At 43.1% G+C, this 19,824-nt stretch overlaps 1 protein-coding gene across 1 annotated transcript in view; it reads left to right on the forward strand.

Annotated features, from left to right (window-relative positions):
* The first annotated feature begins 313 nt into the window (after positions 1 to 313).
* Positions 314 to 19,824, forward strand: part of CAVIN1 (caveolae associated protein 1) — an 86,943-nt gene continuing 67,432 nt past the window's right edge. The window contains exon 1 of the mRNA XM_089668781.1: positions 314 to 852. Within this exon, the coding sequence (XP_089524907.1) occupies positions 427 to 852 (426 nt within the window). The 5' untranslated portion in view covers positions 314 to 426. The remainder of the gene's footprint in view (positions 853 to 19,824) is intronic.

Raw genomic sequence — 19,824 nt, forward strand, 5'->3', positions numbered from 1 at the left:
AAAAAAAAAAGTTTCCCTGTAGTTGTACTTCAAGCGCAGTCATGTGTAGTGTCTACAAAAGAGGGACACGGGTGTTTGGGGGGGGGGTCTTCCCCATGATGTACAATAGGGCGCTGTGGGTTACACCAGGACCCTGCCCTCTCCCTGTGCTGCCACATTCCTCAGCCTGTACATGCCTGCATTCAGCCCCGTCCCCTCCCTTCTATTTCCATCAGCTGGCAGCAGGCCTCGCCAATACACAGTGGGCGGGGCCGGCAGTGTCAGGGGAGGAGGGAGTACAGTGCGGCCCCACCCCTTCCCCCTGTACAGTTATGCGGAGCTCCCCAGTCCCGCACTCATACTCTCGGTATCACGGTGTGTGGTGGGTCTGTGTTCTCTGCTCGCTTCTCCCCTCAGAGGAAACTTCCTAGACTCGGCTAGCTGAACATGGCGGACACCAGCCTGCAGATAGTGGAGCAGCCCACCGTCCTCCCTGACACCCCACCCGGGGAAACTTCGGACAACGAGCCCATCAAAGCCGACCAGATGAACGGGGTACTGGTGCTGAGCCTGCTGGACAAGATAATCGGAGCCGTGGACCAGATTCAGCTGACCCAGAGCCAGCTGGAGGCCAGGCAGCAGGAGATGGAGAGCGCCGTCAGCAGCATCCAGGGGGAGCTGACCAAGCTGACCAAGTCCCATGCCACCACCAGCAACACGGCCGGCAAACTGCTGGAGAAGGTGAGGAAGGTGAGCGTCAATGTGAAGACTGTCCGACACAACCTGGAGAGGCAGCAGGCTCAGATCAAGAAGCTGGAGAGCAACGAGTCCGAACTGCTCCGGAGGAGGAACTTCAAAGTCATGATCTACCAGGTGAGGTCCCGTACGCAGCGACCTACCTACCAACCAACACATCACCCCATCCCATACACAGCGACCTACCAACCTACACATCACCCCATACACAGCGACCTACCAACCTACACATCACACCATACACAGCGACCTACCTACCAACCTACACATCACTCATCCCATACACAGCGACCTACCTTCCAACCTACACATCGCCCCGTCCCATACACAGCAACCTACACATTACGCCATCCCAAACACAGTGACCTACCTACCAACCTATACATCACCCTATCCCATACACAACGACCTACCTACCAACCTACACATCACCCCATCCCATACACAGCGACCTACCTACCAACCTACACATCACGCCATCCCAAACACAGTGACCTATCTTGTGTACATCATCCTATCCCAATCCTATACAACGAGTCTGAACTGCTCCAGAGGAGGAATTTCAAAGTCATGATCTACCAGGTGAGACCTCATACACAGCAACCTACCAACCAACCTACTTACCAATCTACACATCACCCCATCCCATACACAGCAACCTATCCTATATACACTATATGCCAAAAGTATTGGGACGCCTGCCTTTACACACATATGAACTTTAATGGCATCCCAGTCTCAGTCCGTAGGGTTCAATATTGAGTTGGCCCGCCCTTTGCAGCTATAACAACTTCAACTCTTCTGGGAAGGCTGTCCACACGGTTTAGGAGTGTGTCTATGGGAATGTTTGACCATTCTTCCAGAAGTGCATTTGTGAGGTCAGGCACTGATGTCGGACGAGAAGGCCTTGCGCGCAATCTCCACTCTAATTCATCCCAAAGGTGTTATATCAGGTTGAGGTCAGGACTCTGTGCAGGCCAGTCACGTTCCTCCACCCCAAATGTGCTCATCCATGTCTTTATGGACCTTGCTTTGTGCACTGGTGTGCAGTCATGTTGGAACAGGAAGGGGCCATCCCCAAACTGTTCCCACAAAGTTGGGAGCATGAAATTGTCCATAATGTCTTGGTATGCTGACACCTTAAGATTTCCCTTCACTGGAACAAAGGGGCCAAGCCCAACTCCTGAAAAAAAAACACACACTATAATCCCCCCTCCACCAAACTTTACACTTGGCACAATGCAGTCAGGTAAGTACCGTTCTGGCAACCGCCAAACCCAGACACGTCCATCATATTGCCAGACAGAGAAGCTTGATTGGTCGCTCCAGAGAACATGTCTCCACTGCTCTTGAGTCCAGTGGTGGTGTGCTTTAAACCACTGCATCTGATGTCTTGCATTGCACTTGTTGATGTAGGGCTTGGATGCAGCTGCTCGGCCATGGAAACCCATTCCATGAAGCTCTCTATGCACTGTTGTTTTGCTATTTTGAAGGCCACACGAAGTTTGGAGGTCTTTAACTATTGACTCTGCAGACAGTTGATGACTTCTGCACACTGTGCGCTTCAGCATATGCTGGCCCCGCCCTGTCATTTTACGTGACCTACCACTTCATGGCTGAGTTGCTGTTGTTCCCAGTTGCTTCCACTTTGTTATAATACCACTAACAGTTGACCGTGGAACATTTAGTAACAAGGAAATTTCAAGGATGGACTTATTGCACAGATGGCAACCTATAATGATATCACGCTTGAATTCATTGACCTTCTGAAAGCAACCCATTTTTTTCACAAATGTTTGTAGAAGCAGTCTGCATGGCTAGGTGCTTGATTTTATACAACTGTGGCCATGGAGGTGATTGGAACACCTGGATCCAATGATTTGGAGTGGTGTCCCAATACTTTTGGCAATATAATGTACATTGTCCCATCCAAATCCCATACAATGAGTTTGAACTGCTCCAGAGGAGGACCTTCAAAGTCATGATCTACCAGGTGGGGTCCCATACACAGCAACCTACCTATTAACCTACACAGCACCCCATTCCATACACTGCAACCTACCTACCAACCTACACATTGCCCTTCCCATACACAGCAACCTATCCTATCTACATCGTCCCATCCCAATCCCATACAGTGAGTACAACTTCTCTAGTCATGATCTACCAGGTGAGAAAAAGAGAGGTCCACCTATTGTCATCTCATCTCATACACATCACTCTATCCCGTATACACATCACCCCATCCCATACACATCAACCTATCCTAAATACACATCATACCATCATAGCCTGTCCATTATACACATAACCTCATTCCATACAAAGAGTCCGAACTGCTCCTGAGGAGGAACTTCAAAGTCATTATCTACCAGGTGAGACAGGTCCACCTACTGTCAACCTACCCCATACACAGGGGCGGACTGACCATTTGAGCACTTGGGCACTGCCGGAGGGCCCGGGGTCAGTAGGGGGCCCCATGAGATGCCCCTGGTACCTTTCATTGGCTTTTTCATAGGCTTTTTTGGGTGTGGGCGAGGACAAGGGCCCCATGATCCCCTATTGCCCGGGGGCCCCATGAGTTGTCAGTCCGCCCCTGCCCATACACATTATCGTGCAGACACACAATCCTATCCCATACACATCAACCCATCCCATACTCAGCAACCTACTCTATATGAGTCAAAGCTAGTCAGGAGGAGGAACTTCAAAGTCATGATCAACAAAGTGAGATCCCACACACATCAACCTACCAGCCTAAACATCATCACATGGCTTACACATCAACCTCTCCTATATACATCATCCTATATAACAAGTCTGGACTACTTAGGAGGAGGAACTTTAAAGTCATGATGTAAAAGGGGAGACAGGTCTACCTACTGTCGACAGAGAGATGGGTCCAGCTACTGTCACCCCTCCCTATAACTGACATCCCTCCCTATAACTGTCATCCTATCCTATACACATCCTCCATGTCCATGCACTTTATGCTATTGCATCCCATATACCTCGTCCTTGTCCATACACATCATCCTGTCCCATACACATTATCCCCTACATCCCATAGGCATCACCCTATCCCTGGTTCATTCACAGTATCCCTGTCCATACACTTCATTCCATCTCATAATCATCATCGTATCCCATATACATTATCCCAAACACATCATCTTATCTTGTATACATCATCCAATACACATCACCCCTTCATTCCATACACGTCATACACACATCATTCCATCATCCTGTCCCATACGCACATCATCCCATCCTAAACACACATCTTCAAATCCCAAGTACAAATACCATTCCTCCCTTCCTGTCCATCATTCTATCCCATACACACATCATCCCATCCTATACACATCTTCCCATCCCATACACACATCACTCCTTTATTACATCCCATCCTATGCCTAAAATTTTGGATGCAAGGTAAACTTGTCTGCATAAATCCACCACTTGTCATAATGGAAAGAGTCGGCAAACATGGAAAGTGAAAGTTGCAGAATCCTGAGTAGCTCTATACATCATACGGGCAGTTTGATGATCATCAGAATATATCAGTCCATCTCATCACTTTTATCTTTAACTTAATCCTGCAAAAGTGATTAAACTAGTGGTGAAAATTGACCAATATCGATGGATTATATCAGAATATTGAAACTATCAGACAGATAAATGCACATATAGTCTGCATTTCTGTCCACCTCTGAGATTACTAGGTGTGCTAACCTCTATCTGTTTCAATACACTACCACTTGTGCTACACGTCTCCAGTGTTACAAAGTATATACTGCTTCCTTTAACTGGTATGCCAATATGTATCATTTCTATTACACATCTCCAATGTTACCAAATGTATACTGATTCCTTTGTCTGGTATACCAATACCTATCACCCCTTTTAAAGATCTATACTATCTACCTCCACATCCAGAAACTTGCAGTTTTTTCCTTTATCAAGTTGGCCACCAACTAGCATTTGTACTGTACTCCACTATTACTTTTTTTTTTTAACTCTATTCAGTATGTCTACATCCATGACATAACAAATATGCATTCTAGAAGTGCCCAACATTCCAGTAGAGAGTGCAGTAATATAGTGTATTCTCATATTTATGATCAAATGCTTTAAAAAACAACCTCCACACCGAATACCCTCAAATGAACGTATAAGTTTGTGGCAGTGGTGGCACCACTCTCTGAATGAGCTCCTTAACCTATGTGTCAGGATCATGCAGGGTCACTTGTGGCATTTGGGGTCCCGTGGCTTCAAAACAGCAATTTAATCTGATATATGTTTAATTGATTAGGTGGATTTAAGGAGTGCCTTTGTCTTGCACTTCCAAGATCTCACATCTTTGTAAGTTCATCAGAAACAATTTATTGGCACACATTGCTCTTCCACACCCTTTACCCTGTAGATGCTGAAAGAACCTTCAGCACTGTGAAGAATAGAAATACAGTGAAACCAATAACTTAGACCTTAAATTAATACCCAGCAAGGGTAAATCACAACTACAGCCTAGGCTTACTTTGTCACGTCTGCATTTTCATGCATTTTGTGCACTTTTTTTAATGCGATTTTCATTCATTTTTCATGCACTCCTATGGAGGCAGAAAAAATTTATGGAGAACGTTGCTTAGCATTAATGTTCTACGAATATCTAGGTCCAGCCTAGTACATTTCTTGAAGTCATTTCTATGACTTTATGGGAAGTCCTAGAACAGTGCTTTTAAAATGGAAGATCTTATTTGATCAAACTGTTTTTTGTGGTCCATTAAAGTAGATGTAAACTGTAACTGACAACATTAATGTAGTTTGCTAAAGCGATGTGTATCATAAACCTTTCGCATTTTGGTAAATAAATGACTGTTTCCACTTTCTTCATCCTTGCTGCGTCTCAATGCTACTGATCCCCTGCAACCTTTTGGCAGCCTTTTCGTGACTGCATGACATTTCTCAGGCGAGTTTCTGATGGTGACAACAGCAAAGCATGCACGTGGAATGTGTGTTGGCTTGGCCACTTTTAGTCCCCATTGACAGAGTGTGATTGGGTGACAAGCAATTTAGACACAGGGCGTTGTCATCCTATAACAGGATGTAGCAGAACAATGACCTTTAGGGTCTCAGGGTTAGCAGGTATTATTCTGATAAAATGTGCACAATTAAAAGATATTGAAAATAACTTAAATTTAATTTAACATGCTCAAGCTTGAAGATTATAGTTTTTGGTGTTCGATCTGCTTTAATATTCCTTTTTGCATACGTGGGAACTAAGAATTTTTATCCCAGATAGCAGTGACAGGACAAGGTCCTTTTAAAGGCAAAAAAAGCCAAAAGCTGCCCCCCACCCATGAGCTGGGAGCTACTTCTGCTGCATATGATGCAGGTCCTGCCCCTTTGTGCCCCCTCCTGCTGAAATTCCCAAGGCAGCTGCCTTCTTCTGCCTGCACCATGGCCCAGCCCTGCCAGTTACCAAGATCTAAGTGGCATTTATCATAATTTGCTTGTTTATGGAAATCAGATCAATATTAGTTGCTCCAGCTCCATAAATTCTACTGCATAACTAGATATGACTCTGTGGCCTGAAATTGATAAGTTATTCAAGTCCTAAAAGTTTGCAGAAGTAATGATTAGACAAAAAATGTGCAGTTGTTATTGTGTTTTTTTCTCTTCCTAACAATGCATTTAGTTTAGAAGGGACATCTTTTGCACTGTAAGGCTCGTTGCACATGGGATATCTAGCTCCTTTGCATCCAGTTCTGGCATTTTAGTGTGCCTGTAGCCTGTGAAAGTCAATGGCAGACTGCAGTATGCTGCAACTGGATGGGGCTGAATGGAGTACTTCATGCATTTAAGGCCCTATGTGTCCAGGGATGTATGCCTGGAATGTAGAATACCTTCTTTTTGGGCACATATGTCTGGATGCATTGGGCCCTAAAAGTGAGCACCACTCAGTCACTGTTTGGACATTGTTATGCCTCCTAGATGTACCAAAATGCCAGATTTGGACACAAAGGGGTTGATTTACTAAAACTGGAGCACTCAGAATCTGGTGCAGCTGTGCGTGGTAAGCAATCAGCTTCTAGCTTGTTCAATTAAGCTTTGATAATAAAACCTAGAAGCAGATTGGTTTCTATGCAGAGCTGCACCAGATTTTGCACCCTCCAGTTTTAAGAAATCAATCCCTTAGCTGCTAAATGCTCCTTGTGTATTGGTGCGCAAAAAAGGATTTAAAAAGTTTTTTGTGTGTGGTAGACTAAAAATGTGCATTTATGTACGGCGGGGGTCAGCAGCCAGTAGATTGCGGCCAGGTGACTGGTAGATCATGGTCTGGGCCGACATCCCAGAGGATCAAATAGAGTGCAATGCAGAGGGACTACTTGTAAAGTTGGAATTGTAATAGGGAGTAGGAGCCACATAAGCCTGTGCCTCCTCTGTAGTGCTGGCTCCTGTCCCATGCAGAACGATTGGACTCTACCTCTTGTCCTGGCTAGCGGTCTCCAGAGTGGTGTCAGCAGCAGGAAAAAAGAGATCTTCAGGTCAGTGTGAAGAAATACACTGGGCATGATAGTATAGGGCTGCTTTCACACTGGTGCGCTGCGTTCACCCACACCGCGGGTGCGGTGCAGTGTACTTGCAGCTTTCCTGCAAGTTTGCTCCACTTATCCACAGCCTACTATTATATCCTGTGGGTTTGGTGTGCACCAAAACTCCTGAACAGGAGACAGAGGCTCCTGTTCATTCATAAAATGAAGCATAGTAAACATAATATACTTCAGCTATCTATGAACACAGGAGTAATCAGTACCAATCACTCACTTTGTCCATTCAAAAAAGGAAGGGGCTGGTAAATTTACCTTTCTCCGCTCTCCTTCCTGACACATCCACTGTACCTGCAGATGTAGGAGGGTACAGGGATGTCAGCAGCGCAGTGGGAATGTGAGGGGGGGGACGGGGACGGAACAGTGACATGGGTACACAAGTGGGGAATCAGTACAGCAGGGAGTGGGATCGGTGCAGGAGGGGAAGCATGCTGCACTCATTTCCCCTCCTATCCAGGCCCCCTACAGGATGACTGGTGGTGCCCCCCCCCCATTGGCGGCAATTAGAGGTTTAAATCAGGCAACACTGGGTGACACTTTGCCCAGTGATCGTAGATTTCTCCCATGTTGTTCAGGTAGATCTCCACCTCTATACAGTTGCCTACCTCTTGATGTACAGCAATAGAAACCATTTTAGCAGACCCAGTTTGTGAATTCCTTATGCTGTCTTTGCAATATAGTGGACCTATTCCATCAGCTTTTATGTGCTCAGTAAAGGCTTAATATATAATATGATTGTGTGTGCTCTGCTATAAGTGCTGTCTCTAATTACCTGAGCATGCTTTAAGGGTAGCCTTAAAAAATAACCTGATCCATTTATAAACTGCTATTTTCTTTCTAATTGTATTTAACATTCAACATAGCCAATTAAGGCTTGGTTCACAGTGCTGCAACTTGGGATCTGACTTGTGAGACCCCAAGTTGCATGGCGTGAAATCCCATGTTAGTCAGTGAGAGCCATCTTAACCACTTGCCCTCCAGAGGATTTACCCCCCTTAATGACCAGGCCTCTTTTTGCTACTCGGTGCTGCACTAATTCAACTGATAATTGCACGGTCATGCAATGCTGTACCCAAACGAAATTTACACACAAATAGAGCTTTATTTTGGTGGTATTTGATCACAAACAATATTTTCTCATTTCGGTTATAAAAAACATCCAAAAAAACTAAAATTTCATCATAAAGTTCGACCAAAATGTATTCTGCTACATGTTTTTGGTTAAAAAAAAAATCCCAATAAGTGTATATTGATTGCTTTGCGTGAATGTTATAGCGTCTACAAACTATGGCATAGATAATGGAATTTACACAGCTTTTACTTTCTGACTGCTTATCACATTTCTTGAAGTGCTAAAATATCAAGATAGCACACACACCCCCAAATGACCCCTTTTCGGAAAGTAGGCACCCTAAGCTATCTGCTGAGAGGCATATTGAGTCCATGGAAGATTTATTTTTTTTCCACAAGTTTCTGGAAAATGACAAAACTGACCATTTTGAAAGCCTGAAGGTGCGTAACTTCCTTATTTCACTTTTTCACTACCTATCACAGTTTCGGAGGCCCTGAAATGCTAGGATAGCACCAACCCCCCCCAAATGACCTCTTTTTGGAAAGTAGACACCCCAAGGAATTTAAAAAGAGGCATGGTGAGTACTAATTTCTAAAAAGGGGTCATTTGGGGGGGGGGGGTTGGTGCTATCCTGGCATTTCAGGGCCTCCAAAACTGTGATAGGTAGTCAGGAAGTGTAAGGAGGAAATAAAGCCCTTTAAAAGCCTGAAGGTGCTTATTGGATTTTGGGGCCCTGTATTTGGCTAGACTGCCAAAACATCTCCATCTCACATGTACCCTCATATTTGGGAGAAGTAGCAAAATGTATTTTGTGGGGTAATTCCACATATACCCATGGCATGTGTGAGCAGTAAATCATTTAATGGACAATTTTGTATTTTAAAAAAATAAAATTTTTTTGTCATTTTCCAAAAACTTGTGGAAGAACAAATTCTTCTATTGATTCAACATGCCTCTCAGCAAATAGTTTGGTGTGTCTACAAAAAGGGGTCATTTTGGGGGGTGGGGGCATTTTATGACCAGCATTAAGAAGTTTATGCCACACATCACTCACTCTCAGGGTGGATAAAAATCAATGATTTTTAAAAAAAAAAAAAATCAGATTTTTTTTAATTTAAATCGGATTTTTTTTATTTAAATCGGATTTTTTTGAATAAAATGCTTTTTGAGGAAAATATATTACCATCCAAAGGTTATTCCATCATGAAATAAAGATTAGTTTTTTTAATTATGTAGAATAAGGCTGTATATGTTTAATTTTTTTGGTAAATAAATTCCATTAATCCATTCACAATGTCATGCTCTTCCAGAGGTTTTTGTAAGATTATTGGGCAGTTTCTCTGCCTACAAGATATTATCACAGATGCTTGGTTTACTTTTGCAGTTCTCAAAACTGAATTTGACTCAGCGGAGATCACATGCCTCTTCTTCACAGCAAAAATGTTATAACATGAACAGAGTTAAGAAAAAGACCTTAATCCTAACTTCTACAAACCTATGAATACAGAATCAAGCCCTTCAGTGCTACGTTTCAAGAAGTTCAGTGAATAGAATAGAAACAATATTTTTTTGATTCTTTGGAGTGGAATAGATCTGCACAAGAAGAAAGTGAAACTAAGTGTGAGGAGGAAGGGGCTGACAGTCTAAGTTTCTTAATATATATATATTTTGTTTAGCCAAATTAGTTAACAAACATGGATGTTTGTTTAAGCAAATAACATATGCTGTAATGTTATTGTTTCAGTTGAATAAATCTGTTTAAATTGTTATTATTAAGGTAATGATTATTTTTCTCCTTCCTAAGTACAACAGAAAAGTTGTCCAAATATGAATGATTAACCTATTAAACTGGGGATAAAAAAACTAAAATGAAAAGTTATTCTAAAAATCTTCATCTACTTGCATATTAAAGTTATACCAGCAAGAATTAGTCTATGTAGAAAACTATGATTTAAATCAAGCCTTACTGACTAGTGATTTAAATCGTGATTTAAATCAGTTTGATTTAAATCAAATCCACCCTGCTCACTCTCCTAACCTCCGGAAGATCAAGCCTTTTCTGACAGATTAAAAAATATTTATATACTTTTTTTACTTTTAATGCACAAAAACACAATATATTGGCCAATTATTTGGTAAAATATAAAATTTGATGGTATGCCGAGTACATAGATACCAAACATGACATGATTTAAAACTGCACATGCCCCGTGCAATGGCAACAAACTGCATACGTTTTTAATATCCATAGGCAGCGTTTAAAAAGCTTTTACAAGCTACCATTTTAGATTTACAGAGTAGGTCTAGTGTTAGAATTACCACCCTTGATCTGACATTCACAGTGATACCTCACATGCATGGTGCAACCACTGTTTACATACCAGCTCTTTTTTGAGAAATCTGGGGTCTATAAGACTCTAGGTATCTCCTCTGCCCTTACATTTGCTAATCAAACCAAGATGTGATCAGATGCTTTACCAATTTACAAATGGTGCTGTTTATATCCTGTGAAACTGAAGTGATGAAATGCTCGTAGTTTCTAATTTCTTAGACTATAGAGATGATTGGCACCATTCTGCTCTCCAATCAGCTCTGTGGTCAGCTGGCAGAAACACCGGCTGCATTCTCAGGTTCCCCCGATGGCACGGGACTGCCCTAGAAGGCCATGCTAGGTAGCGGGGGAGGGGGGCATCATCTCCCACTGCTTGTAAAAGCAATCCTGCAGCTAATAAGCCACTAGGATTGCTTTTAGATGAAAGCTGATCACTGGCTGAAACAAATTATACCAGGATGATGCCTGCAGCTGTAGGCATCATCCTGGTATAACCATTCAAAGTCCAGGAATGTACTCGTACGTCACTGATCCTTGTTGGGTATATATGCTATTCTCTCTTTTTTTTTTTCAGTATGCAGCCTGTGAACTGAATGAAAAAGATCGATATTTGCAAATTTTTGGTTAAGGTGATTTACGAGGGGCTGAATTTTGTGGAGCCGGTCAAATTCAGGGTCACCTCAAGGATGACAGAGTGTATTGTTGCTGAAATGGATAAAACACATTATACTCTCATATCTATGCCTAGCCATGGCAGCAGAGAACACGGGCATATGATGAATCGGGTCTGTGGACCAATACAATTCATTTTTTTAGTAATGCCCATGTTGAGGGTTAGGCCCCAAAAAAATGTAAATTCGAAAACTCGGTTACAGAAGTGGTTTGTGTTGCGGCGCTGCGTTACTTTAACTGATAATTGCGCGGTCATGCAACGCTGCACCAAAATTAAATTTACGTCTTACGTGGTATTTGATCGCCTGTGCATTTTTTCTTTTTTTTTTGCGCTCTAAAAAAAAAGACTGACAATTTTGAGGAAAAAAAAACAATATCTTGGACTTTTTGCTATAACACATGTCCAGTAAAAAAAATGTAAAAATCAAATTGCGTCATAAATTTAGGCCAAAATGTATTCTGCGACATGTCTTTGCTAAAGAAAAATCCCAATACGTGTAAATTTATTGGTTTACGTGAAAATTATAGCGTCTACAAATGGCGGTACTGGAATTTATTATTTTTTTTATACTAATAATGGTGGCGATCAGTGACTTATGGCGGCAATCAGTGACTTATGGCGGGACTGCGGCAGACATTCTGACACTGGGGGGGGGGAACTGACTTGGGGTCACTGACATCCCCAGTGATACCAATACAGTGATCAGTGCAAAAAAAAAAAAAAAACTGCCACTGTATTCTTGGCACTGGTGAGGAAGGGGTTAACATTTGGAGGCAATCAAAGGGTTAACTGTGTGAGGGGAGCGTTTCACTAGGGGGCAGGGGGTGTGTTCTTCACAGTAACACACTGATCCAGAAAGCTGTGCTCAGCGTTCTAAACCAGTGTGCTCAAACTGACAGGGAGGAGAGCTGCAGTGTAAACAGTGCAGTCGTCCTCCCTGTCAGTGTTTGCCGGTAATTGCCGGGCTCCGGCGGATAATCACCGGCTGGGACCCAGTGATTGACACCCACGGCCGCGATAGGCGGTGCGGGTAGGGCGGGTTGCGCGCCTGGCACGTGCCCCCTCCCGGAAATGCAAAATCGTGTGTGTGTGTGTATGGAGGTTGCTTCAGAGTAGTACTCAAGTCATCTGGCAAAATCGTACTGCAAGTAGTATGACTTTCAGGTAGCAGTATTGTGAACCAAGGCTAAGGGCCTAGTCCAGGCATGTCCAAAGTCCGGCCCGCGGGCCAATTGCGGCCCGCGTTCCGGATTGAAACGGCCCCACAGGTGAGCTACCCAAATATATAACTTACGGCCCCCGGTAGTGATTCCCTGAAAGCTACTGAGGACTCCAGCGATCTCTAGCTGCGGCACTTGACATCATCAGCTGGCGCAGGAAGGAGAGCCCAAATCTCGCGACGTCCGAGATCTCGTGAGATTTGGGCTTTCCTTCTCTGTGTGCCGGCTGATGACGTCAATTCCCACTCGACAGATCCCTGGAGTCCTCAGTGGCGTTCACAGAATCACTAGTGGAGGGCCGTAAGTTATATACTGGGCAGCTCATCTGTGGGGTCCGGAACGTGGGCCGAGGGATCCCAGGTGGTGCGCAGGGAATTACTACTGGGGCTACCATTTATCAATTTGGGCTATAATGGATTGGTGCTCAGGATCGCTTGACGTCATCAGACAGTGCAAGGAGAAACAAAGCCCAAATCTCGAGATCTTGCGAGATTTGGGCTTTCCTTCTCCCTGTGCTGGCTGATGACGTCAAGTCCAACGGCAAGAGAGTGCTGAGCCTCCACACAAAGCCACAAGGGCCACCATTAAGGCAGAATATTAAAAGAAGTAAAAAAAAAACAGAGATTAAAGGCAGAGTGATTTAACACCTGTTTAGATTTGTCATCCAAGTCACAAAATGAAAAGTATGCTGTTTTCAATAAACTTTTGCATAAAATAGTTCATTTGCATTTAATTTTAATGGTTCATCAGAATGTCGGGCAAAATGGTCGGCCCTCGCACATGTTCACTTCATCAAATCTGGCACTCTTCCAAAAAAGTTTGGACACCCCTGGCCTAGTCACACTTGTCCATTTTAAAGCAACTCAACTCATACGTTGCTGCAAAAAAAGCATGACCCATAGAAATACTGTTCTTTCCAATGTAGCGAGAAATACTGTTCTTTCCAATGTTGCGGGTTCATCTGTGCACTAAAGCTTAGTTTACAAGGGGCCAATTCAAACCTACTGTATGTAGGCCAATTTATACCTATGCACCTAGCACACATGGTGCATGCACACAGAACAGTGTGAATCCAGCCTCAACTTTATCCAATGCTCACTGAAGCAGTTACAGGGTTAAAGGGTGTGGAAGAGGCATGCATTCCAAATAAATCACATTTGAAGAATAACAAGTCCAAATCGGGAGACACTAGATCACAACACTGCATTGTGAGACCCAAGATTCGGGACAATGCACTTGGTCTGTCTGATTCATATATGTTTGCTATAAACTGGTGAGCTCATCTGGATCTTGCATTTCTAGTACAGCAGGGAAGCACATTATAAAGCCTGTCACAATGTTTCCCAGTGTGCATTGCAGTTTCTTATTTGTGTTGAAGCAAAATGTCAGCTATGAGTGGCATGGAGCATGTACACTCCAAAGCAGTACTGTAGCTGCAACCGATTCAGCAAATAACTCATCCTTACCCTTTACTCCTATAGATATCAAACCATTAAAGAACAGCATTTCTGATTGTCGTCCATCTGTTTAATCTATCAAATACATTTTCCAGTAAACTGGATAACTGTTAGCATTCAGGAACTTAAATACACTGAAACATGCCATGTATGTGGCTGTAGGCCAAGTTGTTTATAATACCGCAGGCCCCTCCACATGTGTGTGTGTTAATGCATGTGATTTGGGGCATTATGGCAGCCCATTATTTATGAGTGGGCTGACAATCCACTTCAATGTACAAAAACACACCTGCAGCATTTTCAGCAGTGCAGATCAGCATGCATGGCGTGTGGGTTATGTGCTGTATCGCAAGTGTGTTTTCAGCTATTGTGTGTGTACTTTGGGATGCCATTCTAAATGACTGGCAGAGCAGCAATATGCACATAGTATGCACCTGTGTTTTACCATGCGTTACCACAATGCACAAGTGTTTTAATGTTTATTAAAGTACAAGCTCCCCCATACCTGTAGAAAAGGGAGTGAGACACAAGCTCCCCCATACCTGTAGAAAAGGGAGTGAGACACAAGCTCCCCCATACCTGTAGAAAAGGAAGCGAGACACATGCTCTCCCATACCTGTAGAAAAGAGAGCGAGGCACATGCTCTCCCATACCTGCAGAAAAGGGAGCGAGGTACATGCTCTCCCATACCTGTAGAAAAGGGAGCGAGGCACATGCTCTCCCATACTTGTAGAAAAGGGAGTGAGGCACATGCTCTCCCATACCTGTAGAAAAGGGAGTGAGGCACATGCTCCCTTTTCTACAGATATAGGAGAACGTGTGTCTCATTCCCTTTTCTACAGGTATGAGGGAGCATGTGCCTTGCTCCCTTTTCTACAGATATGGGGGAACGTGTCCCATTCCCTTTTCTACAGGTATGGGGGAGCAAGGCACATGCTCTCCCATACCAGTATAGAAGGGAGCAAGTCACATGCTCTTCCAAACCCTCAGCAAAGAGCGAGGCACATTTTCCTCCAAACATGCAGAAGAGAAAGTGTGGCACATGCTCTGCAAACCTGCAGAAAATGGAGCGAGGCACACGCTCCCCCAAATGTGCAGCAAAGCACATGCTCCCCCAAACCTGTAGAAAGAGAGCAAAGCACATATTCCACCAAATTTGCAGAAAAAGGAGTGAGCCACATGCCCCACCCCCCAAATTTGCAGCAAAGTGAGTGAATCACATGCCCCCCAAAACCTGCAGAAAAGAGAATGAGGCATATACTTGGCCAAATCTGCATAGTGAGTAATATGCTTCCCTTAGAAATGCCAGGTGGGGAGGGAGTGAAGGGAAGGAAAATCCAAGCAGCTGAGGAAGCCGCCATTAAAGTGAACCTGTAGCCATGGGCAAAGCTCAGGTTATTTTGAAACGTTTTTCCTACATTTTTGTTAACCTGATATGTCTGACATTTGGAAAAATCTTATTCTAGAAGTGTATATTGAGTATATATGAGCACAACCACTTTGAATTTCTGCAATTTTTCAGCACATAAGTTTCATAATTAAATTTCAGAATGGGAAATACCAATTTACACTGTCTAGCCAGTCCACAGCCTGGTAATACACTAGTATTAATTTTTACTAGTATTACTAGTAATAGTACAACTGGCAGCACTCCCAAGTACCCCTATTAGTGAGAGATTTTGTGGCATGCTGAAAATTCCTGCCACTTAAAATACACTTATATAGAAAAGTTGAATGAGAAAAAGTAATTTGTAGTTTTTAAAATAGAATTTTGAATGTAAGGAATTTTCCTGAATGCTGCAAAATTCCTGACGAGACACATTTTGCTTCCAAAGTGCTTCCCAAAATGTGTTTGTTGTACAAATACTACATAATTAAACAAGGGAAGCTTGCGGCGCTGGGAATAGATTTCATGGGTACATTACGAATTAGCACCTCACTTTCAGTATGATATGTCATTGGTGACAATTCTTTGCTGGCTGTCAAAATGTCTCTTCATTTGCATGTTGTTGAAAGGCAATGGTTGTACTTACAATAATGAACCAATCAAAACTTGATCAATTAATTACTGGAGAAAAGGGGATGGACTTGTGGAATGAGGAATTTGAAACCAGCAGAAATTATAATTATAATTTACTAAGGATGTAGGGTTGTTAGTAATTAAGGCATAGTCATGTTTACTTTAAATTCACAATCACTTGTGAGGGAAATTTAAAAACATATTGTTTTCTAGTACATAGTTAGATATTCAACGTAAACATGGCTTCACCTTATTCTTTAAAATTCACGTTTGAAAGCAAAAAACACCTACAACAGATGATCTACAGCAGCCATTCTCAACCAGAGCTCCATGGAACTCTAGGGTTCCTCCAGAAGTGACATTCTGACCACCACCTAAAGAAAGGCATTCTTCCCACTGACCACAAACAAAAACAAAAGAAATGTGTAAAAATGACACAAAACTTCCAGCACTCCACACAGAGGCAATAAATGGCTGCCAAACATGCAGTAGGAGCTCCAAAGGGCCACCAGATAGTGTGGATAAAAAGAGCTGGTGGCGTCTCCAGCTGCACAGTGAGGATGTAAGAATCCTTAAGTGATGTCAGAAGTGTCAAGCATAATGCGTTTCAAGGGTCTCAGCCCTCTTTTTTCAAATGCATCTGATGAATCCACTGGTGGATTGATGATTTCTGACATGTAAGTGTGCTGCTTTTATTATTAATATTTTTATACAGGATTTATATAGTACCAACAGTTTGTGCAGCACTTTACAATGTGTTAAAGGTGTTTTTCGCTTGGTATTAACCTCAGCACCCTGCTTTTTGTTATTTCCCACTGACCACCAATGTAAGAGAGCTTCTTTCCCCTGAGCAGCAATGTAAGAGGGTTTCTTCCACCTGGCCACCACTGTAGGGGGGATTCTTCCCCCTGGCCATCAATGTAAAGTGGATTCTTCCCCCTCTCCACCAATATAAAGGGGATTCTTCCCCCCTTGTCACCAATGTAAAGGGGACTCTTCCCCCTCGCCAACAATATAAAGGGGATTCTTCCCTTCGCCAACAATGTAAAGGGGATTCTTCCCCCTCGTCACCAATGTAAAGGGGATTCTTCCCCCTCGTCACCAATGTAAAGGGGATTCTTCCCCCTCGTCACCAATGTAAAGGGAATTCTTCCCCCTCGCCACCAATGTAAAGGGAATTCTTCCCCCTCGCCACCAATGTAAAGGGAATTCTTCCCCCTCGCCACCAATGTAAAGGGAATTCTTCCCCCTCGCCACTAATGTAAATGGAATTCTTCCCCCTCGCCACCATTGTAAAGGGAATTCTTCCCCCTCGCCAACAATGCAAAGCAGACTTTTCCCCTGGCCACCAACTTAAGGGGGACTCTTCCCCCTGGCCACCAATATAAGGGGGACTCTTCCCCCTGGCCACCAATATAGGGGGACTCTTCCCCCTGGCCACCAACGTAGGGGGGACTCTTCCCCCTGGCCACCAACGTAGGGGGGACTCTTCCCCCTGGCCACCAACGTAGGGGGGACTCTTCCCCCTGGCCACCAACGTAGAAGGGGGACTCTTTTACCTGGCCACCAACGTAGAAGGGGGACTCTTACCTGGCCACCAATGAAGAGGGAAGAGCCCCACTAACCACCAGTGGGTGTTAATGTGTAGAGATGTCTGGAGCTGTGTGTATATAAGAATTGTCATTTATATCCTCTCCTAGCACACTGTGTGAACTAAACTTTAGCGTGCACTAAATTGTTCGGTGATGTGTGAAGAGCTGTGACACATAGGGGTTTTTCTTTACTAAAACTGGGGAGTACAAAATTGGATGCAGCTCTGCACAGAAACCAGTCGGCTTCCAGGTTTTATTACCAAAGCTTAATGGAAGAAGCTAAGGTTAGAAATTAATTGGCTACCATGTACATGTGCACCAGATTCTGCGTTCACCAGTTTTAGTAAATCTCCCCCACACTGGTAACTTCTAACCACAAAGTCCTGGTAGCCTTGTCAAAACTATTTCTTACCCATTTAGGGATTATGTACTGTAGGAACATAATGATGCTATAATCAATGAAATCCTTTTTAGCTTATAAGTAATACCAATTTGTCAGAGTTGGAGAGATAATAGGTAAGAGTTTGAGAGATAATAGGTAAAGCAGCCTTGTACCCCTTCTATCAAGGGACAGTCCTGGGTTCTAAAGGCTTGTCTGTAGTTTTCAGAACTAACCAACCACACAGTAAAACTGCATCCCTCTCTGCTGTCAGGTCTTGGGGAATCAGCCTGGTAATACAGTGGTACAATTGGCAGCACTCCCAAGTACCCCTATTAGTGAGAGATTTTGTGGCATGTTGAAAATTCCTGCCACTTAAAATATACTTATCTAGAAAAGTTGAATGAAAAAAAGTAATTTATAGTTTTTGAAATAGAATTTTGAATGTAAGGAATTTTCATGAATGCTGCAAGATTCCAGACGAGACACATTTTGCTTCCTAAGTGCTTCCCAAAATGTGTTTGTACAAATACTACATAATTAAACTACATAATTAAACAAGGGAAGCTTGTGGCGCTGGGAGTAGATTTAATAAACCAATTAATTTGGGGGGGGGGGGGGTCAATGGGAAAATACTCATTACTTTGGAGGAAGGTAGAAAGAATGAAACCCTTATAGTGTTGGTCAGAATGCCAACCCTAAAGAAAGCCAAAAAGATCATTAGATTTTTCTTGACAGTTTTGCAAAGTGGCCTTGGTCCTGGAACTCTGCAGGGACTATCAAACAGAAGGTCATCCAGCCACAGTTCAAGGAAGCCCTGACAACCTCTAAAGGATACCTTGGCTTCCACAGAAGGCTGGTTGAGAATGCCTGGGCTAGAGTAGTCTTTTGTCAGCATGTGTTCCCTCTGCGTATTTATTACAGAACAGCATTTAATATGTACAGAAGAATAATTGCCATATTTGGGTATGTAGTGATTTTCAGACAGCATTGTGCGCAGGAAGCTTACAAATTCAGCAGTGAAATGTTACTGAAAATTATTATACAATTTTATCAATTATGGTGCTTGATAATTGAAAACTATACATTTGTATGTTCATGATGGTCCTTCTGCAGTCTTTGTTTTGCTTCCAGTGTACAAAGTGCTAGAAGTTAATGATCCTGACAATGAACTTAGAACCCAACTCTAGCCATGTTGTTTTAGAGTGGAGAAGAGTTAAAATTCCTGTTGAGTTTTTATTTCTGGCATTGATACCATTTGAGACATATTTATTCCTAAATTCTGACCCTGGGACACTTGTAGAAAAAGTAGAGGATGCTGTTGTTGCCGGGAAAGAAAATCATGGACAGCAAAGATAATTACAAATTTGTGGGGTTTTTTTTTATGTATCTCCATTGCAGAGATCTCTCTAAGTCAATAGTGGTAAATTCTCTTGATATATGTGGCCTCTGATATCGACAAAGGGTCACACATAACATTCAGTGAATGTATAGCTACAAAGACAGTCATAGATTGCAAATACATAACAGGAGATGGTCAAAGACTAGAAACATACTGTAATGGTTTTTGAGTCTGGGGACTTGCTTCCAAAGACAAAGTTACATTAAATAAGACTGCTATAGATCCCTGCTCTCAAAGCCCTTTACATATCAGTGCTTCCATTCCACAGCCTCAGCTAGATTAATCCAAGCCATGCCCCCAACATGTTTCGCCCTGCCTGCGAGGGTAT

Source organism: Staurois parvus, unplaced genomic scaffold (assembly GCF_062004578.1).
Source record: "Staurois parvus isolate SC_StPar_1 unplaced genomic scaffold, SC_StPar_1.0 ptg000063l, whole genome shotgun sequence".
Lineage (NCBI taxonomy): Eukaryota > Metazoa > Chordata > Amphibia > Anura > Ranidae > Staurois > Staurois parvus.